At 38.0% G+C, this 22,991-nt stretch overlaps 1 protein-coding gene across 1 annotated transcript in view; it reads left to right on the plus strand.

Annotated features, from left to right (window-relative positions):
- Positions 1 to 1,392: 1,392 nt before the first annotated feature.
- The window catches only part of HMCN2 (hemicentin 2), a 192,083-nt gene continuing 170,484 nt past the window's right edge, over positions 1,393 to 22,991 (plus strand). Inside the window, 1 exon segment of the mRNA XM_074293875.1 lies at positions 1,393 to 2,350. Within this exon segment, the coding sequence (XP_074149976.1) occupies positions 2,086 to 2,350 (265 nt within the window). The 5' untranslated portion in view covers positions 1,393 to 2,085.

The following is a 22,991-nucleotide window of genomic DNA, read 5'->3' on the forward strand; positions in this document are numbered from 1 at the left end:
TCTCATTGTTGAAGAGAGCCACATCCATCAAAATTGATCATCATATAGTATTGCTGTTGAAGTATATAATGATCTCCTGATCCTTCTCATTTCACTCAGCATCAGTTCATGTAAGTCTCTCCAGACCTTTCTGAAATCATCCTGTTGGTCATTTATGAAAATATTTTTCAAAAATCATGGGCCCTGGTTAAAAAACCCAATTGAATGCAACCCTTTCACTTTATATGTAAGAAATTTATCTCAGAGAATTAAAATGACTAGAACAGAGTCATATAAGCTTGTTAAATAGATTGACAGTTGAAACCAAGACTCTGACTCCAAATCCACGTTATATATATATATATATATATATATATATATATATATATATATATATATATATATATATATATATATATATATAGAGAGAGAGAGAGAGAGAGAGAGAGAGAGAGAGAGAGAAACTGCTTCAAAAAGGCTATGTGAGCAAGAAGGCTATTTTAAATATTTTCCCTAGTTAAAATATTCATTTAAAAATAAATTATATATAATTAGATAAAATAGTCTCTGCTTTCAATGAGTTCACTCTTTATGTAGTTGTTATTCAATCATTTCAGTGTATTTGACTCTACCTATCTCCATTTTGATACTGGGATGGTTCACCATTTCCTTCTTCCAACTCATTTTACAGATGAGGAAACTGAGGCCAACAGAGTTAAGTGACTTGCCCAGGATCACACAGCTAACTAATAAGTGTCTGAGGTCAGATCTGAAGCCAGAAAGATGAGACATGCTGTCTATAGATGGAGCACTCTATCTCCTGTACCACTTCGATGTCTATTCTATGTAGTAGGGAGTATAGACTACATTCATAAAGAACTACAATATTGAAGTGAAAACTAATCAAGTCACTTCATTTTTGGAAGATTCAATTTTCCTCACCTGCAAGTAGGGGATAATAGCAACTACACTACCTATCCCAAAGGATTATTTTGGAAAGCTAGAATGATGGGGCAGTTGTATGGTTCACTGGTCCTAAAGTCAGGAGGACTTCAGGAGACCTGAGTTCAAATTCAGCCCTCAGAAACTTGATACTTATTAACTATATGATTCTGGACAACTCACTTAACCCCAATTACTTCAGCAACAAAACAAAAGAAAATGACTAACAACATAAATGAAAATATATCAATTTAAGGTTTACTAAGTGTAATGTTTACAACAATCTTGTTTAGTAGATGGTGTTTTATTTTCTTTGTTTTATAGAGGCTACTTAATCTAACAAACATTTATTAAGTTCTTAGTATATTAAAACATTATTCTGGACCCGAGGGCACAAAAACAAAAGGAAAAAATAGTCCCTGCCCTCAAGAATCTTACATTCCACAAAGAAGAAACCCGAGTCGAAGAGGTTTGTACACTGCACTAAACTGCATTTAAAAGCTATTGTAAGAAAGTGTGAACAAAGTGCTTGATCTTTTATCTTAAAGATTCCTTCCGGAGAGCTGTCTTGGGGTGCAGAGATGCAGGTGTCCGTCCCCTGCGATCCCTCCTCCTCTCTTTGTAACTCCCCCTCCCCGCCCGGTCGGCCACATTTCTGAGCTTCTTCCCCTTAATTCCCATTTCTTGGCTTCTTGGCTGAGGCTGCTTCTCCTTCAGCTGTCAGCCCAGTGTCCTCCCCTAACCTCCCCAGCCAGAGAGGAGAAGAGCAGAGCGCTAAGAGAAGGGAAAGTTTGAGTCACGGGGGATTGGGGGAGTCCGAGGGGAGGGGCAGGAGGCAGGCTCGTGGCCCTTCATAGAGTGGGCTTTGGAATCCGCCCCAGGCTCCCACTCGAAGAGTGCGAGCCCCTTTCCCACACGCACGAGCTGAGGCCTTGCAGGGGCGCAGATAGAGCTGTGACTGCTGATGTTGTGCACTGCCCTGTCTAGTGCGCTCGCTTCTCGGGGTGGGCATCCCGGAGGTCTTTTTGGAGGGGTGGGACGTGGTGGGAGAGCTAGTCAGAGCAGTCTCAGAGTGCGGGACTAGGGAGCTGAGAGTGTTAGGAGAGCACCCCTTTTTCTGCTTCGCTTCAGGAACGGCTGCAAGTGTGCGCTCTCCAAGCAGGCATGACGCCCGGGGCGCCGCTGTGGCTCCCAGGGCCGGAGCTGCTGCTGCTAGTGGTGGTCGCAGCGGCTGCTGGGCCGCCTCTAGGGGAACCTGTACTACCCTCCTCCGGAGATGCCACCTTGGCTTTCGTCTTCGACGTCACTGGCTCCATGTGGGATGATCTGAGGCAGGTGGTCGAGGGCGCCTCCAGGATCTTGGAGCGAAGCCTCAGCGGGCGAAGCAAAGCCATCGCCAACTACGCGCTGGTGCCCTTCCATGATCCAGGTACTCTGTCCCCTCCCTCCCCTGAGGTAAAGCCATTTAAGGTGGTCTTATCACTCTGTGCTCGTTCAGTGTGAGTGAGCCAAACTCTGAAGAATCTAGCTGGGAAAGCTCAGAGATCTCCGATGGTGCGCTCTGAGCAAGGCTCGGGCACGGTCAGAACACCCTTACCTTCCTTCCTCGCCTGCGTCTCCCAGTCCAGCGGGAGTCCTCCCATTCTATTTCTTGTAGCTGCTCTTTCCTCAGCCCTCATCGCTGGCAATATCCAGCACTCCGAGCTTTTGCGCTTTCACATAGCACGGAGTATATATAGCATAGCATAGGAGCTCCGTGAATGCACTCAGGAGAGACCTGGGTTCTCTTCACTGCGAATTTACGCATGTCCCCCTCCCCCTTCCGTCCCTGGGAAGATTGTACGGCTCACTCTCTGTGCCCCTTTGATTTTCTTAAGTATGGAAAATCAATGGGGGCTCCCCCGGATGGCTAAGAAATCGTCTTCCTATACAGTTGAGATTGCAGAATAATTTTCTAAATCTGGAGTTTTATTTATTTAATTTGCAACAGTATTTTATTTTTCCAAATACATGTAAAGATAGTTTTCAACATTCATTTTTGTAAGACTTTGTGCTCCAAATCATTCTCCCTCTTCCTCAGGATAGCAAGCAATCTGATTAAAACTGGAACTTTGAAGGGTGACTTTCCCACTAGACCTGGATGGCACTCACCCTTAGCCTTCACATCTAAAATCCATTTTCTACCCATTCACAATTATAGAGTCTCATGCAAAAACAGGATTGTTCATATAGCTCAAGTAAATCCCTAGTAGTGCCTATTTGAAAATGTGTCTATGTGTACATAGTAGCATAATATAATATGCATTAATATGTAAGAGGGGGACAGCTAGGTGGCGTGGTAAGCAAACCACCTAATACAGCGGCTAATACATAGTAAGTGCTCTATAAATGTAACTTTTCGTTTACTTCACGCAAATGTGTTTGACCCTTGCAAGCCCCTCTATAACAAGAAGAAGGAAAGATGGGTTTTTCCTATTCCTGCATGGAGCAGGTACTCAGGGTTGATGCAGGGAAAGAAGTGAGAAAATATTGGGAGAAAGGGAAGAAAGATACAGCTCCTTTCACAATTCTAAGTCTTTTCTTATGATTGATGCTAATTAGATTCCTAAGACCAAATTCATATAGCTGTCTTTCCCTCTGGTTCTCAGCTCCCACCCAGATATTATTCAACTTTGGTCTCTGAGCTAGCAGAGTATGTCTTGATTTTTCTGCTTCAGCCTAAGAAAAATTTTCATTTAACTATTAATTAACAAGTGAGATCTCATTGTGTGCTGGGCCCATTGCTAGCTATCATAATGATACAGAAATAAAAAAGAAAAACAGGACAAACTTTGCCTTCAAATTTCTTACAGTTGAATTAGAAAGTTATGTCCAGAATGCTAATATGTATTAGAAATGCTGGATTTAAATTTAAATCCTACTTCAGACATTGACCAGTGAGTCTTGGAGTAAGTTCCTTGAGTGTGGTGAGCCTCAGTTTTCTTAATTTAAAATGAGGATGTTGTATTAAAATAACTCCAAGGTTCCTAAATCTATGCTTTTAATGCCAGGTCAAAGATTAAGTATTGTTTCATTATTTTAGAGCACAAGACTTAACTTTTGCCCTAGTGATCTCTACAATGGTAGTATTCTGATGAATTCAATTTAATTCAATTCACCAAGCATTTATTAAGCTTCAAGCTAGGCACTGGGAAATACAAAATTAAAAACAAAAGCAGTTCTTGCACTCAAGAAATTTAATTCTACTGAAGAATCAAACCCAGGGAATCCTCAGGGCTTCTACTGACTTCTCTGATGATGGTGAAAACTAGCATATTTCCCCAGTTTCTCAACATGTCCCTGAGCCCCATTCCCCATATGTCCTGAGAAATAATATCAGTTAGTAGAAAATGAGCTTACCTGTAATTCAAGCCTTGGCTCTGCTGTAATCATTGTGTTTTGCTATGTAACTGTGGGAGAGTCATTTACTGCTTTTATTTTCAGTTTCCTTACCTGAAAAAAAAATGGAGGCAATAGTTCTGTTGTTATCTGCTTCACAAGATTGGTGTGGAGAAAATACTTTGTAACTTAAGTTCTCTATAATTTTTCTAAAGCATCCATTGAATTTTTTCCCCTTTGAGTGCAGACTCAGCTTTGAAAACCTCCCATTCTGTTTCTTATAGCTGTTCTTTCCTCAATTGTTTATTTGCTAGGTTCACCACCTTATCCCTGCATATAGAGGCTGGAAGGACCTTAGAGATAATCTCATCCATCCCCTTCATTTTACAACTGAGGCCCAGAGAAGTGAAAAGGTTCAAAGGCAACATGAAATGAACTGAGATTTGAACTCTTCCATGTCCTCTGGGCTCTGGTTCTATGTCCAGTATTCTTTCTACTGCATCACTTTTTCTTCCAGTATCTCTGGGCTCCATTCCTTTCTCTTACTTTTCCTTCCCACCCTAAATGCCATGAATCACTCTTGAGTACTGGTCACTTCCTTCACAGAATCATGTAATCTTGGAGTTAGAAAGTCTCTTGAGTTGATTGGTTCTTTAACAAGAATTCTCTCAACAATCTAACCAATAAAGAGTTATTTTAACTTTTTCTTGAAGTCATCTAGTGATAAAGATTTATTAATTTTGGATACTTTTATTTGGATACTTTAATTACTGGAAAAATCTCTTATCTATCTTTTCAGTCTCTTATCTATCTCTTTTCAGGTAGTTAGATAGCAGGGTGGATAGAGTGTTGGGCTTGAATTCAAATCTGATCTCAATTGGTCTCCAACTTACTAGCTGGGCAAATCATTTAGCCCTGTCCCAGTTTCTTCAGCTGTAAAATGAACTGGGGAAGCAAATGGCAAATCACTCCAGTATCTCTGCCAAGAAATACTTGAATGGGTCACAAAAGAATTGTACATGACTGAAACAATTGAATAGCAACGATACCTCTCTTTAGTCTCTACCCATTTTTTCTAGGTCTGTCATCCAGTCCAAACAAATGAAGTGTTGTTCTAAGTGGTGCAATGGGTAGAGAACAGGAGTTCAAGTTCAGCTATAGACACTTCCTAAATCTGTGATCTGGGCAAGTCCCTTAATCCCAGTCAGTCTCATCTTTATCATCTGAAAAATATAGATAGTAATAATACTTATGTCCCAGAGTTTTTGTGAAGAAAAAAATGGGACATTTATAAATCACTTTGTAAACCTTAAGATATATAAATGCTTCTTTTTCTCCTCCTCCTTCTCCTCTTCCTCCTCCTCCTCCTCCTCCTTCTTTTCTCATATGAGCTGCTAAATCTTGTCTTATCCTATCTGTGACTAAATGATGTGCGAATTGTTTCTGGCTGATTGCAATATCTTCTCCTTATTCTGGGAGCTATAGAATTTGGCTATAATATTCATTTCAGAGTCTTAGGAGCTGACTGGTAGATTCTTTCCATTTCTATTTTACCCTCTGGTTCTAGAATATCATGGAAGTTATCCTTGATAATTTCTTGAAAGATAATGTTTAGGCTTTTTTTTTATCATACTTTTAAAGTTATCCAATAATTTAAAAATTATCTCCCCTAAATCTATTTTCTAGGTCAGTTGTTTTTCCCATGAGATATTTCACATTGTCTTCTATTTTTTACTCTTTTTGTTTTTTGATTTCTCATAAAGTCATTGGCTGCCATTTGCTCAATTCTAATTTTTAAGGAATTTTTTTAAGTGAGCTTTTGTACCTCTTTTTCCTTTTGGCCAATTCTAATTTTTAAGGAACTTTTTTTTCTCCAGTGAATTTTTATACCTCTTTTACTCTTTGGTCCAGTTTGTTTTTTAAGGTGTTTTTTTTTTTTTTTTTTTTTTTTTTTTTTTTCAGTGCATCTCCTTTATCAAGCTCTTTTTCATGATTTCCTTGCATTACTCTCATTTGCTTTCCCAATTTTCCCTCTACCTGTTTTATTTGATTTTCAAAATCTTTTTTGAACTCTTCCATGGTCTGAGATGAATTAATATTTTTCTTGGAAGTTTTGGATGGAGGAATTTTGACTTTGTTATATTTTTCTAAGAGTGTGTTTTGGTCTTCCTTTTCACCATAGTGACTTTCTATGGTCAGATTTTCTGTTGTTTGCTCATTTTCCCAGCCTATTTCTTGATTTTTAAACACTTTGTTAAAGTAGGGCTCTGCTTCCAGGGTAGAGGGAACACTGTGCCAAGCTTCAAGGGTTTTATATAGTTGTTTTCAGAGATACTTCTAGGGAACTGTAAGTTTTCAATTCTTCCAAAGTATGATATAAAGAAGTGTTTATTATTCTTCTGGCTTGTGCTTTGCTCTGTGAGCAACCACAAGAACTCTTTTCTGCTCTGAAACTATGAAAGAGTCCCTGCTCCATTGTGACAGTAAGCTCTGGTGTGCTAGTATTCCTCTTTACCCTGAGATTGACATCCAGGACTGCATCAGAATTGAGTATGAACAAAACTGCTGCTGATGATTTAGTGTGTTCCAAGGCCAGAGTTCCTAAGTGTTTCAAAGGTGTTTTATCTTTAATAGCCTATTTTTCCCAAATACATGCAAAGATAGTTTTCAACATTCATCTTTATAAAGCCTTGTGTTCCAAAATTTTTCTACCTTTCTCTTCCCAACTCTCTCCCATAGACAGCAAGCAATCCAATATAGGTTAAATATATACGATTCTTCTATTCATATTTCTATATTCATTATGCTAAAGAAAAATCAGATCAAAAGATGAAAGAAAGAATGAAAAAACCAAGCAAACAACAATAACAACAACAGTAAAAGTAAAAATACTATGCTTTGAATCACATTCAGTCTTAATGATTCTCTTTCTGGTTGCAGATGGCTCTTCTATCACGAGTCTATTTGAATTACCTTGAATCACCTCACTGTTGAAAAGAGCCAAGGCCATCACTGTTGGTCATCACATAACCTTCTTTTTGCTATGTAGAATATTCTCTTGGTTCTACTCACTTCATTTAGCCTCAGTTCATGCAAGTTTTTTCAGGTTTTTCTGAAATCAATGTGCTCATCATTCTTATATAACAATAACATTCCATTGCACTCATATACCATCACTTATTCAGTCATTTCCCAACTGATGGGCATCCACACAATTTCCAGTTCCTTGCTACTATAAAGAGGGCTGCTACAAACATTTTTGCACATATGGGTCCTTTTCTCTTTTTTATGATCTTTTTGATCTCAGTAGACTCAGTAGAAAAACCGCTGAATCAAAGATGTATAAAACAAAAGTTCTATAGCCCTTTGGGCACAGTTCCAAATTGCTCTCCAGAAGTTCAGATCAATTCACAACTCCACCAACAATGCATTGTTGTTCCAGTTTTCCCATATCCCTTCCAGCATTTATCATTATCTTTTCCTATCATTTTAGTCAATCTGAGAGATATGAAATGATACTTCAGTGTTGTCTTAATTTTCATTTCTCTAAATAGTGATTTAAAGCATTTTTCATATGACTAGAAATGACTAATTCATCATTTGAAAATTGTTCATATCCTTTGATCATGGCTTGTGTTCTTGTAAATTTGAGTCAGTTCTCTATATTTTAGAAATAAGGTCTTTATCAAAAACACTGGATATAAATCCCCCCCCCCCCCCCCAGCTTTCTCTTTCCTCTCTAATCTTGGCTGCCTTGGTTTTGTTTGTACAACTCCTTTTTAATTTAGTGTAATCAAAATCTCCATTTTGCCTTTCATAATATTCTCTAGTTCTTTTTTGACCATAAATTCCTTCCTTCTTCACAAATTTGAGTTCTCCTAATCTCTTCCACAAATCTCATTTTCCTGATTTACTTATAGTATTGTCTTTTCTGACTAAGTCATGAACTCATTTTGATCTTAAGTTGGTATAGCGTTAGGAATTGCTCAATGCCTAGTGTCTGTCATACTATTTTCCAGTTTTCCGAGCAACTTCTGTCAAATAGTAAGTTCTTCTAATAGAAGTTGGAGTCTTTGGGTTTATTAAACACAAGATTATTATATTCATTGAGTAGTGTGTCTTGTGAACCTATCTCACTGATCTACTACTCTATTTCTAAGCAGTGCCAAATGATTTTTATGACCACCAATTTATAATATAGTTTAAGGTCTGGTACAGCTACGCCACCTTCCTTTGAATTTTTTCATTAATCATTTAAATTCTTGATCTTTTGTTTTTTCTAGATGAATTTTGTTATTATTTTTTTCTAATTCTATAAAGTAATTTCTTGGCAGTTTACTTGGTATGGCATTGAATAAGCAGATTTATTTAGGGAGAATTGTCATTTTTTATTCCATTGGCTTGACCTATCCCTGAGCACTTGATATTCTTCCAGTTGTCTAGCTATAACTTTATTTGTGTGAAAAGTGTTTCATAATTGTGTTCATATAGTTCCTGGCTTTGTTTTGGCAGGTAATACTCCCAAACATTTTATATCATCTGCAGTTATTTTTTAAAAAATGTTTATTAATTTCATAATTATAATATTTTTTGACAGTACATATCCATAGGAAATTTTTTACATTATCCCTTGTACTTCCTTCTGTTCTGAATTTTCCCCTCCTTCCCTCCACCCCCTCCCCTGGATGGCAGGCATTCCCATACATATTAAATATGTTATAGTATATCCTAGATACAATATATATGTGCAGAATCATTTTTGTTGTTGTTGTTGTTGTTGTTGTTGCAAAGGAAGAATTGGATTCGGAAGGTAAAAATAACTGGGAAGAAAAACAAAAAATGCAAACAGTTTACACTCATTTCCCAGTGTTCCTTCTCTCGGTATAGCTGATTCTGTCCATCATTGATCAATTGGAACTGGATCTAATTGATCTATATTGAAGATATCCACTTCCATCAGAATACATCCTCATACAGTATTGTTGAAATGTATAATGATCTCCTAGTTCTGCTCATTTCACTCAGCATCAGTTGATGTAAGTTTCTCCAGGCCTTTCTGAAATCATCCTGCTGGTCATTTCTTACAGAGCAATAATATTCCATAACATTCATATACTATAATTTACCCAAACATTCTCCAATTGATGAGCATCTATTCATTTTCCAGTTTTTGGCCACTACAAAAAGGGCTGCCACAAACATTTTGGCACATACAGGTCCCTTTCCCTTCTTTCATATTTCCTTGGGATATAAGCCCAGTAGCAGCAATGCTGGATCAAAGGGTATGCACAGTTTGATAACTTTTGGGGCATAATTCCAGATTGCTCTCCAGAATGGTTGGATTCTTTCACAACTCCACCAACAATGCATCAGTGTCCCAGTTTTCCCACAGCCCCTCCAACATTCTTCATTATTTGTTCCTGTCATCTTAACCAATCTGACAGGTGTGTAGTGGTATCTCAGAGTTGTCTTAATTTGCATTTACTCTGATCAATAGTGATTTGGAACACTCTTTCATATGAATGGAAATAGTTTCAATTTCATCATCTGAAAATTGTCTGTTCATGCCCTTTGACCATTTATCAATTGGAGAATAGCTTGATTTCTTATAAATAGAGTCAATTCTCTATATTTTCGAGATGCATCTACATTTATTTTAAATGGGATTTCTTTCCATTTCTTGTGATGTTTATCTTTAAAATGTTGTTATTGTATAAATAGTTCTGGTTCTGGACCCTTCACTTTTCATCATTTCATATAAACCTTCCCAGTTTTCTCCAAAATTATCCTTTTCATAATTTCTTATAGCACAATAGCATTCTATTCCATTTATATTTCATAATTTGGAATGTTTCTGACTCCCTTCTTTTACAAATTAGGATATAAAGACTATACACACGTTTATAGATTGAAAATCATTGTTTCTATGATCTCTTATTTTAATTTGTGACTTGCAATGTAGTATGTTTAATACATTAAATCTAATTTTGGAGTGTCATAGGCTTTGGTGTATTTCAGGATTTCCAATTTCAAAGAATTTGTGTATGTATGTATTTATTTATTTTTTGCTGAGGCAATTGGGGTTGACTTGCCCAGAGTCACACAGCTAGGAAGTGTGAAGTTTTAAGTGTCTGAGGCCATATTTGAACTGAGGTCCTCCTGACTTCAAGGCTGATGCTCTATCCACTGTCCCACCTAGCTGCCCCACTTGTATATGTATTCTGAACAATTGCCATTAGAGAAACTGTAGAAATTATACTTTCCCCAACACTTAAGAAACCTTTCTGCCTTTTAGTATTTTCTGATGTTGCTATGCCTCTCTATGTAGGAGAAGACTTCTGAGATGCTACAGAGAGGCTAACTTTTCCTGATCCAGTCCAGTGTTCTTTCAGCCAGAGTTTTTTGGAAATTTGAGCTCCCTCATGGATATTAGTCTTTCTGAGTCCTGGCCCCTTAGAAAAAGATACATCTCTCAAGATTTCATTCTGGCACCTCTCTCAATTCATGGTGGGTAGCCTTGACAGCTTCCTCCAAGGAGAGCAGGAGTCTGGGTCTTCCTGGGTCTAGCCTGTGGCAGGATGGGACATAGTGATGGTAGGGAAAGTGTGGAACCACATGTATGGCCAGTGTCTCTATCAACCTTATTTGTTGATTACCTATGAGCCTAGGCCACCACTGTTGGCTCAGAAGGGCTTTGTTTTCTGGATTTACAAGTATAGGACTCCATCCTTTCACCTTCCTTTTCTGAAGGATCCCTAGAGAAAGACTGAGAATGAGAGATACAACTAAGCCTACTCTCATTCAGTCCCATTTCTTCTGAGGCTCCAACCCAACTTCCATTTTGGAGGAATATAAGCACTCTCAAATCCACTACATTTTCCTCCACTTAGTTCTGGCTCTTCATGCAATAAACCTTCAAGTACTCAAATGTGGCTATAATGGCTATAAATGAACCACTTTTTCTTCTACAGGTTAAATATCCCCAGTTCCTTCAACCTATTCTACTATATTACTTAAGACCTATCATTTGTGGCTCTCTTCAACAATGTGATGATTCAGAGCTGTTCCAATGATCTTGTGATGAGGAGAGCAACTGTTCATAATACATGCACAAATGGGACATCTAGGTGTTGCAGACCTAGTAGTTGTATTGCTGGATTCAAGGGAATGTAGTTTTATAGCTTTTTGGGCATAGTTCCAAATTATTCTTCAGAATGGTTGAATCAGTTCATAACTCCACTAACAATTATGCCTCTTTTTAAAAGAAATTCAATTTTTATTGATATCTTTTGTTTTTATGTCACTTATATTTTCCAAGTTATAGTAGTCCTCTTCTTGTAGTCCTCATTTATAACAATGAAGAAAAAAAGACCAGTTCAACAAAATTAACCAATATATTAAACAATTTATTATTGTTTAACTAACTTACCTAACTTACCCTAATGCTATTTGTATAGATCAATTCCTATTTAGCAATTGAATAGATGTTTGCATTTTTTTCATTGCTGATACCATGTAGCAAGTCCTTGATATCTGGGAAAGTTCAACAGTAGCCTTAATTCTCATGAAAATATAGGGATTTTTCTCCATGTTGGTCTATATCTCCTGAAGCTATGCCCTATCTTACCCTTAGGTTTTAGAGATGTCCTGATGTGAAACTCAAAGATTTGAGCCTGGCTTGGACTGGTTCTCCTGATAGGATGAGTGATGGTGATCCTTTATGACCCTTGCTTTGGAGGCTATATATAACACACTTTTGGAAAATGTTGTGATTCAAATCACTTCAATTAAACCAACATTTATTAAGCAACCATATAAAAGTTACTATGTAATGAGGGTATAAGGACAAAACAAAGCAAACAAAAAAGCAAACCATTTTTCTCTCCTTTGCAATCCATCTTCCAAACACCTGCCAAAGCATAATTCTCACTCTCTCTGCTCAATGAGTTATTCAACCTCTATTTAAAGAAGATCTCTTTACACATTGGTCCCTATCTAATTTTTGGAGCTTATTACATAGGACTCCCTTATATGCATTCTTTGGTATGTAACCAAACTAGCTTCACATAGTTATTTATATTTGCCAGTCCATCTCCCATCTCTATGCCTTTATCCTAGTCTGTTCCCTACACTTGGTTTTCAGTCTTCCTACTAAGTCTGCCTCTTAGAACTGCTGGCTTTTTTTTTTTTTAGAATTCAGAGCAAAGAATACTTCCAACATAAAGTCTTTTTTGATCCCCATGTCCTTACTGCCAATGCCTCCCACTAGCATCCTAAATGACCAATACAAATAAATGAGGAATAAAAATTTGCTTTGTATTATATGTTGTATTTATTCATATATTTCTCCCAGAAAATGTAAGCTCCTTGAGAGCAGGGATGATTTTATTTTTCTCATTGTGTCTCTATAAGCTAGTGCAATGTCTAACACATAGTAGGCATTTGAATGTTGACTAATTGAAGGAGCTTACAAGTTAACTGCAAAGGGATACAATATCTAAAGAACTAATAAAATAGGTAAAATCTAAATAGATAAGGAAAGAGAGCCCAAACAATTAGGGAAGGCAGGGGTTGAAAAAGACATCCCATAAGAGGTAGAATCTAATCTGAGTCTTTAAGGAAGCCCAGAATTCTAAGGGGAAGAAATGAGTAGGGAGTGAATTACAAGAAAATGGGTGGAGAGAAATAGGAACATGGCCTATGAAAAGGAATAGTAATTATCTCCTTTAGTTCTTTTCATGCTAGTATCCTGTCTTCTTTCCTGGACTGCTAAGTGTCCTGAGAAGGGAGACATTCCTATTCCTTTTTAATCCTTCCCTTCTTTCCTTTTCCCCTCCGTAGAATGTTCAGTTTAGGATTCTGATTCTGTACAAGTAAGCAATCACTTCTTACTGCTTGCCAAAGAGCTATAGGAAGCTTCAGAACAGAAAGTGCCCCGTGCATGTGTATGTGGGATGTGTGAATGTGAGGGGAATAGTAGCGGGTGGTGTTGATAGGTTTTTTGGAAACCCTTTGAGTGACATTGCTATTAACTAGTCTCCCATAATAAAATAAAGACGGGAGAAAATCAATCCTTCATGTTAGGAGAAAATCCAACTCTTCTGCTCAGTCTCAGGGTACAAGTTTCCATTTAGATTCAGAAGTCTGTGCTGATTCCAGCAAAGTGCCAGGTACAGATACTAGTCATTGTGCTAACATAAAAAGACAGGCAAACAAGGAACTGTGTCTGGCTCATGGAGATAAGACCTTCACTAAAGGACTGTGTTACAGCAGATTTCTCTCTCTCTCTCTCTCTCTCTCTCTCTCTCTCTCTCTCTCTCTCTCTCTCTCTCTCTCTCTCTCTCTCTTCTCTCTCTCTTTCTCTCTCTCTCTCTCCCTCTTCCTCCATCCCTTCCTCTATTTCTCTCCTTTTTCTCCTTTTCTTTTTCTCTTTCCCTTCTCTCTCTCTTTCTCCTTTCTTCCTTCTTTTTCCCTCTTTCATTCTTTCTCTCCCTCTCATTTTCTTTCTTGCTTCTTTCTCTTTCATATTTTCTCTTTTCTTCTTCTTCTTCTTCTTCTTCTTCTTCTTCTTCTTCTTCTTCTTCTTCTTCTTCTTCTTCTTCTTCTTCTTCTTCTTCTTCTTCTTCTTCTTCTTCTTCTTCTTCTTCTTCTTCTTCTTCTTCTTCTTCTTCTTCTTCTTCCTTCTTCCTTCTTTCTTTTTCTTCCCCTGCTTTGTGGTGAGCATTTTAGAATGCTTTTATTGGTGAGAAAATGAGGAGTAAAGAAGGAATATATATATTTTTGTATACTCTTAGAAAGCCTCCCCCACCCAATGATTCCTGGATCTGAACTGTGTCTTCTTGTGCTTGAAATGAGGTGACCAGGACATCTAATGCTTGTGTAAGAATCTGCAAGGAGTGATAAAAAAATTTAAAATGAAGCATTCCCTGTCCTCAAGGAGCTTACATTCTATAAGAGGAAGCAATATATATGTACACACACACACACACACACACACACACACACACACACAGACACAGTAAATTCAAGATAATTTTTGGATGGTGAGGATTGTGGAATGGGAGGAGGTCATGAAGGGCTTTATCTGCATTCCAAAGATGGTATTAGAACTAAGCTTTGAAGAAAATTAGGAATTCTAAAAGATGAAGGTGAGAAGGAAGTACATTGTTGACCTCTAGGGCACAACCAGTAGAAAGACAAGAAAATGGGAAATGGAATATTGTATATGAAAAACAGTAAGGGTCAAAGGCCTTTTGGTTTTCTTGGGTTTCCATTCTACCTTGACTTCCATAACTCTCAGGTAGCATTATTATCATAGGTTTATACCTCTACATGTTTGTATATTTGATCCCATTTCCTTCCCTCTCATTCAGCAGATTGTCTCCACAAATCATTGCCCCACCCCTGCAAATCTTTCTCTCTCTTTTTAGTTCCTTCTTTACTGTCTAAAAACATGCCCATGACACCTCATTTCACTTGATCATCTCCAGAAACTGTCATTTTAGGTCCCTCCTCTCTTTCATAGCCAAAATTCTAAGCAAGCTGTTTATTCTCATTACTTGTACTTCCTCTCTTCTCTATTTGGCTTGCTACCTCATCACTCAACTACAACTGCTTTTTAAATTTACCCATGGTCTCTCTTAACAGTGCTTTTTAAAACTTAAATATACATTTTTATTGAAATCTTTTTTTTTTTTACATCACCACATTAGCTAATATACCCTTCATACTCTTCCTTCCAGAGAGCCATTCTTTTTAATAAAGATTAAAGAAGAAAGGGATGGGAAACAGTGTAGCAAACTAACCAAACTATTGAAAAATATGCAGTGTCGTTCACTATTTCATATGAGAATCTCTACCTCTCCAAATACAAGGGCAGGTAGTTTCTTATGTCTCTTTTTTTTCTCTTAATAGTTTTAATTTTTTTCCAATTTCATGTAAAATAGTTTTCAACATTCATTTTTTTGGGGGAAATATTCCAAATTTTTTATCCTCCCATCTCTCTTCTCCTCAAGAAAGCAAGAAATCTGATATAAGTTATATAGATACACTCATGTCAAATATATTTCCACATTATTCGCATTATAAAAGTAGAATCAGAACAAAAGGGAAAAATCATGAGAATGAAAAAACAAAAACAAAGTAAAAATTGTATGTCTTAATCTGCATTCAGACTCCATGATTCTTTCTTTGAATGTGGATTTTTCATCATGAGTCTTTTGGAATTGTCTGTATTATTATTTTCCTGGTTCTGATTTTTTCACTCTTCATGATTTCACACAAATCTCCATGTTTCTCTGCATTCATCATTCCTTACAATACAGTAATATTCCTTTTATGAATTTCATTCATGTACTACAGCCTGTTTAGCTATTTTCTAATCAGTGAGTATCCATTTTGTTTCCGATTATTTGCTGCTACAAAAAATACTGCTATATAAGTTCTTTGTTTTGTCATTAACTTTTGGGGGCATATATCTAGCTGTGGGTTATGGACATTTCAGTCACTTTTTTCTCATAATCCCAAATTGCTTTACAAAATAATTGAACCAATTTATAGCTTCACAACAGGATTTCCATCATTGACTCTTCTCAATTTTTGTCCTCTCTGCTAATTTGACACTGATTTCTTCATCACCACATCTCATAGCTTTTTTTCATTCCTTATCTTTCTTGACCAACTATGAATCATCTACAGAATTTTTGTCTATGCTTTCCTTTAGGTTTTTGTGACATTGCTTTTTCCAGGTTTTCTTTCCACTAACTGCTGATTTTCTATCTCCTTTCTTGTGTCTTTATCTATATCCCATTCTCTAAGGGTGGGGATTTTAGTCTTAGTCCACATTCTTTTCTCTCTCCTTACTCTATTAGTGATCTAATCATCTCATGGTTTAAATATTATTTCTTTTTTAATATATCTTTTTATTTACAATATATATGCATGGGTAATTTTTCAGCATTGACAATTGCAAAACCTTTTGTTCCAATTTTTTCCCTCCTTCCCCCTATCCCTCTCCCCCAGATGGCAGGTTGACCAATACATGATAAATATGTTAAAGTATAAGTTAAATACAATATATGTATACATGTCCATACAATTATTTTGCTGTACAAAAAGAATCAGACTTTGAAATAGTGTATAATTAACCTGTGAAAGAAAAAAATGCAGGTGGTCAAAAATAGAGGGATTGGGAATTTTATGTAATGGTTCATACTCATTTCCCAGAGTTCTTTTGCTGGTCGTAGCTGGTTCAATTCATTACTGCTCTATTAGAACTGATTTGGTTCATCTAATTATTGAAGAGAGCCATGTCCATCAGAATTGATCATCAGATAGCATTGTTGTTGAGGTATATAATGATCTCCTGGTCCTGCTCATTTCACTCAGCATCAGTTCATGTAAGTCTCTCTAGGCCTTTCTGAAATCATCCTGCTGGTCATTTCTTACAGAACAATAACATTCCATAATATTCATAATATTCACAACTTATTCAGCCATTCTCCCATTAATGGGCATCCACACAGTTTCCAGTTTCTGGCCACCACAAAGAGGGCTGCTACAAACATTTTGGCACAAACAGGTCCCTTTCCCTTCTTTAAGATCTCTTTGGGATATGTCCAGTAGTAGCACTGCTGGATCAAAGAGTATGCACAGTCTGATAACTTTTTGAGCAAAGTTCCAAATCGCTCTCCAGTATGGTGGATTCACAATTCCACCAACAATGTATCAGTGTCCCAGTTTTCCCATGTCCCCTCCAACATTCTGCATTATCTTTCCCTCTCATTCTCGCCAATCTGACAGGTGTGTAGTAGTATCTTAGAGTTTTCTCAATTTGCTAAATATTATTTCTTACAGAAAGATTCCCAGTCCTATGTAATTGGCTCTAGATTCTCTTCTTCCATCACAAACATTATGTAATATCTGAATTTAGAAGAAAATTAGGAATCCTGATAAGTGAAGGAGAGGATGGGGTACATTAGAGGTGTGAAGAACAACCTGAACAAAGGCATAGTGATAGAAGGTATACATCTCAATTCCTAAATGGAGTTCATTCTGTTTACCCTCAATCTCACCCTTTTTCTTATCTGAATTTCTTTACCTTCTTGTCACCCAGATTTACAATCATTGGGTCATCCTTGAGAATCATTTATCCCTTTCCCTTCCAATATCCAGTTACCATATGACATAAAAAGTTTGAGAGTGAGTTTCAGGATAACTGATTATTTCATTAATCATACTAGCAGATAATTAATAAAATGAGTCAGTGGCCCTTTCAGATGCCAGATACTAACTCATGGAACCCACTCAATGCTCATATGCCCTTGGAAGAATGAGTGTTCCTGAGGGTGGCAATCAACTCTGATTGGTTAACAAGTAATGAGAGAGTGAATATTATAATGAGGAGTGGGCTTTTTCTAATGAGAATCTAAGAGATTTGTCTCTGATTACTTAGTATTGGCCAAAGAGACTTCTTTATATCCATATCAATCTAGGCAATCTAGGCAAAAGGAGGAATTCACTTTTATCCAGACCTGTCTGACTAAAACACATTGGGCAGGAATCCACCACCAAATTATTTTGTTTATGTATTTATTTTTATGTTTGCTTATAAATGTATTTTTTCCCTCCAATTCCATAGAATGCAAACTCTATAATGGCAGGGAACATTTTACTTTTATTTTTGTATTCCCAGTGTCTTAACACAGTGCCTGCTACATAATAGATGCTTAATAAATCCTGGCTTAATTGTTTCAGAGCTGGAAGGAATCTTAATCATCATTTCCTTCAACCACTCATTTTATATATGAAGAAACAAAGACCCAGAGGGAATAAGTGATTTGCTTATCATTTTTTTTTCTTTGGGGTTGGATTGAGCTGTATTGGGAATAACTGTCTGGATTACTGTATGGGGTGAAGGAGAATCAGAGAGTATAATGGTCTCAAATCTGGAGTTCTGGCAGGTCCCTTCCAGCTTTGAATTGGTTATCCTAATGTGAGTTTTAAAGCAGGTTATAAGAAAGCTCATAAATATATGCTTCCCATAAGAGGAGGGCTCCCATGAGCCTTGGCCCCCGAAGAAGCTGTCTACTTGGCATGCCAAGTGGCTTGGGGGAGTGTTTTGCTGGGAGTTTGCCAGCAGATTTCTGGGTTTTGATAAGCACCTGGGCTCAGTGTCTTTGAAATTTCTACTATTCTCTGGGAAATCCAATTCATATATCTAGGGAGCAATTCTATGTAGTAATGTGATTTCCTGGAATCCAGCTCTGTGCCTTGCTCTTAGGGGATGTAGAAATTATGTCTGTGTGGTCAGTGAACAGTTTTCTATACTCTGATTTTAATTGCTTAGCGTAAAGTAAAAAGGGGACCAAGGTTAAGGATACAGCATGCTGTTGATCATGGACAAGTAAGGTTCATACTGTTTTTTTGGCCCCATATTTCTCCCCAAACTTTGGCCAGCCTCTAGGGGAGCAGAAAAGGTTTGATGCAATCCTGTCTTTACCACTGAGAAAATACCCCTAATATGGTATCGTCCATAGACAGTGCATTAATAGGGAAGCATCTTCTTTGTATGGAGAGAACATTGTGTCCCCTTATATATCAAGGAACCCAGGACAGAGTTCTGCACTTGGAATTAAATTGGGTTCAAATTGAACTTCAGACACACACTGGTTGAGCCACCATGGGCAAGACACTTCTATTTTCTATTTTTTATTCTATAAAAAACTTCTATTTTCTTCAGGTTTCTAATCTGCAAAATGGGAACTATAATAATACATCCCTTCCTCCCAGTGTTGTGAGTGCTTAGTGCTATGCTTACACATAGTAGGTACTTAATAAATGCTTGTCAAATCTAATATGCTGTCTGGAGGATTTTCTGTCCTGAGTCAATATTGGCTGAACAGGGGAAGGAAGAATTCATATTTGTAAGTGTCTTTCTCTAACTCTTGCTGATGAAAATGTCTTCTGTTGCTAGGAGCATCATGGCATAAATTACTGTCTCTGTCCCTTTCTCCCTGAGTAATGATCGTGGGTCAGGCACTGAGCAAAACAAATGGAGCCAATGTGCTAGCATTAATTAAAAATAAGGACCATCATCTATATTGAATCAGCTGCCTGGAGAGTGGTGGGGAGACTTATTAAAATGGGATGCATACCCATTATAGTCTGGAAGAAAGAGTGCTGAAACTAGCATTAGAGGACTGGATTCTCTCTTTCTCTTTCTCCCTCCTTCTCTCCCTCCCTCTGTCTCTGTTTCTGTCCTTCCTTCCCTCCCTCTCTCCCTCCCTCCTTCCTTCTTTTCTTCCCTCCCTCCCTCCCTCCCTCTCTCCTTCTCTTCTTCCCTTCCTCCCTCCCTCCCTCTTTCTTTCTTTCTTTCTTTCTTTCTTTCTTTCTTTCTTTCTTTCTTTCTTTCTTTCTTTCTTTCTTTCTTTCTTTCTTTCTTTCTTTCTTTCTTTCTTTCTTTCTTTCTTTCTTTCTTTCTTTCTTTCTTTCTTTCTTTCTTTCTTTCTTTCTTTCTTTCTTTCTCTCTTCTATCCCTTTCTTTGTTTCTTTCTTTTTTCTATCTTTTTTCTTTTCTTGTCTCTTCTATCCCTTTATTCCTTTGTTTCTTTTTTTCTTCCTCTTCCTTGTCACTTCCTTTCTCTCTTACTCCTCCTCCTCCCTTCCTCCTCCTCCTCCTCCTCCTTCTCCTCCTCCTCCTCCTCCTCCTCCTCCTCCTCCTCCTCCTCCTCCTCCTCCTCCTCCTCCTCCTCCTCCTCCTCCTCCTCCTCCTCCTCCTCCTCCTCCTCCTCCTCCTCCTCCTCCTCCTCCTTCTTCTTCTTCTTCTTCTTCTTCTTCTTCTTCTTCTTCTTCTCTCTCTCTGTCTCTCTGTCTCTCTCTCTCTGTCTCTCTCCGTCTCTGTCTCTCTGTCTCTCTCTGTCTGTCTCTGTCTCTGTCTCTGTCTCTCTCTCTCTCTCTCTCTCTCTCTCTCTCTCTCTCTCTCTCTCTCTCTCTCTCTCTCTCTCTCTCTCTCTCTCTCTTTCTTCTCCCTCCTCTTTCCTCCTCTCTCCCTCTCCCTACCCCTTACTTCTCTCTTGGACAAGTCATCTCAACGGGCCTTAGATTCCTTATAGATAAAATGAAGAGTTTGAACAGATTACTCCTTTAAGCCTCTGTCATCTCTGTTTTCCATGACATATACTTTCCCCGTACACAGGATGTTCTTATTAAATATTTATTGACTGACTCATTAACTCTAGAACACTTATGCCATTTTAAAATCTGCTTCAAAGGATCACTGATTTATGGCTGAAAGGAATCTGAGAAATCACTGAACCAAGTTTCTGTCTTTAACAGATAAAGAAACTGAGGCCCAGAAAAGTTAAATCACTTGAGATAATTTTTGTAAAGTACTTAGCACAGTATTTGTCACAGAGTAGGTCCTATATAAATAGTCCTCCTCTTCTCCTCCCCCCAAATCAGACTCACACAGCTTGTATGTCTGAGGCAGGATTTGAACTGAGGTTTTCCAACTCCAGGTCCAATGTCCTAGCTACTATGACACAATGCAACAATTCATGGCCATGCATTGTTAAAAAAGGTTCAAGTTGATTGGTTTTGTAGACTCATCTATCTTGAACTTTAAGATAAAGTGCCACAAGGGAAATGAGTGTAAACTGTGAGCATTTTTTGTTTGTTTGTTTTTCTTCCCAGATTATTTTTACCTTCTGAATACAATTCTTCCTTTGCAACAACAACAAAATTCGGTTCTGCACATATATATTGTATTTAGGATATACTATAAGATATTTAATATGTATGGGAAAGCCTTCCATCTAGGGGAGGGGGTGGAGGGAAGGAGGGGAAAAATTCGGAACAGAAGGAAGTACAAGGGATAATGTTGTAAAAAAAAATTACCTATGCATATGTACTGTAAAAAATGTTATAATTATAAAATTAATAAAAAATAAAAATTAAAAAAAAAAAAAGATAAAAGTTCCACAGTGAATAGAGCACCAGGCTCTGGAATCAGGAGGACTTGAATTCAAGTGTGACCTCAGTTGCATAATAGTTCTGGATAAACTCTGGTTACCTCCAAAAGTAGAAAAAGCCATGATCTTTATTTAATTTAATTACAGCTAAAGTAACTCCACTATTGAGGAAGAAGGCAATTCCCTGAGGTATAGAATTAATTTCATGCCATACATGGCATGTTCCAGGGTAAAGGAGAACTCAAACATCTTTGCCTTAAAGGTGGAAGGAACCTTAAAGGTCATCTAGTTCCACCTTCTCATTCTGTAGATGAAGAAATTCAGAATGAGTGAGCATGTGATTTGCTCAAGATCATCTACCCAATACATGGCTGAGAAGGATTTGAATCAGAGTTCTGACACCAAATCCAGCATGAATTCTATAGCATTGTGCTATCTCTTTATTTCAGTCTCGTCCTTGCTCACCCTCCTTTACTTGAAATTCCTAAAATTGCCTCCATGTCAACATAGTGTAGAGAGGAGTGACAGACATAAATAGCAGAGTTGGGATAGGTGAGTGGATATGTGTATGTTGGGGAGGAGTTTGGGACAGATTCCCAACTTGTTTTGTAATTTTATGAGCTGGTATTCTCCTTGTGAATGGAGAGAGGGAAGGAAAAACCTGATGGCTGGCCTCATGTGCTCCTTGAAGGCAAAGACTGTTTTTTGCCTTTTTGGGGGGATGGGGGGAGGATCCTCATCCCTTAGTACAATGCTTGGTATATGATAGATGCTTAAAAAATGCTTAGTGAGGGGTAACTAGATGGTGCAGTGGATAGAGCACTAGCCCTGAAGTCAAGAGGACCTGAGTTCAAATGTGACTTAGATACTTAACAATTCCTAGCTGTGTGACCCTGGCCAAGTCACTTCACCCCAGTTGCCTCTGGGGGAAAAAGTGCTAATTGGCTGACTAACAAAGGGAATAGGTAGTGTTGGTAGTGAAGCTCCTGCCACTATAGTTCACCCTTAGACAGAGCTTCCTGAGGAAACACCATGTCCATCTCTGTAGAGAGCCACAGATAGTAGGGAACCCTGGACGAGGTGTAAGACCCTTTAGTCCAGTAAAAGGAACCCTGCTAACAGTGTCTGGTTCAGCTCTCTGCTGGAACTCTGTCTTCCCAGAAATCAGCCGGAGTCAGGATCACTAAATATCTTTATTCTTGATCTTTTACGATCAAGGTCAGGGGATTAAATCTAGCAATCTCACACACACCTTCCTCCCTCAAATGCCAGGAGAGGCAGAAAGTGAGCATCTCAATTCCTCTTCCTCCTCCTACTCCTCCCACACATGTCACTTCTCCCTCTTTGTCCCACCAATCAAGTCAGCACAGAATAGCTGGGGAGGGTCAACCTTCAAACAAGTTAATAGGGAACCATCCAATTGGCAATTAGTCTCATGTGCTTCATTATCCAAGTGCATTTGCTCAGTTCTAGCCCTTTACATCTCCCGCTTTCTTTTGTTTTAGAACACAGGTGGTCTCGATATCCCTGACTTTTTAGGGAGAACCCCAAAAAGGAGGTGATCATGCTCCCCTGACTTCTCAGGAAGGGAGATGAAAAGCACCAAAGGGAAGTGGGGATTGCTAGCGGGTTTCTGGGTTGAAGGGCCTTATTAGAGACAAACAAAACCAATCAGCATGGGAGGTATTACACAAGCACATAGCAATAACATAGAGGCTGTTA

The sequence above is a fragment of the Sminthopsis crassicaudata genome, chromosome 2 (genome assembly GCF_048593235.1).
Source record: "Sminthopsis crassicaudata isolate SCR6 chromosome 2, ASM4859323v1, whole genome shotgun sequence".
NCBI classification, from domain to species: domain Eukaryota; kingdom Metazoa; phylum Chordata; class Mammalia; order Dasyuromorphia; family Dasyuridae; genus Sminthopsis; species Sminthopsis crassicaudata.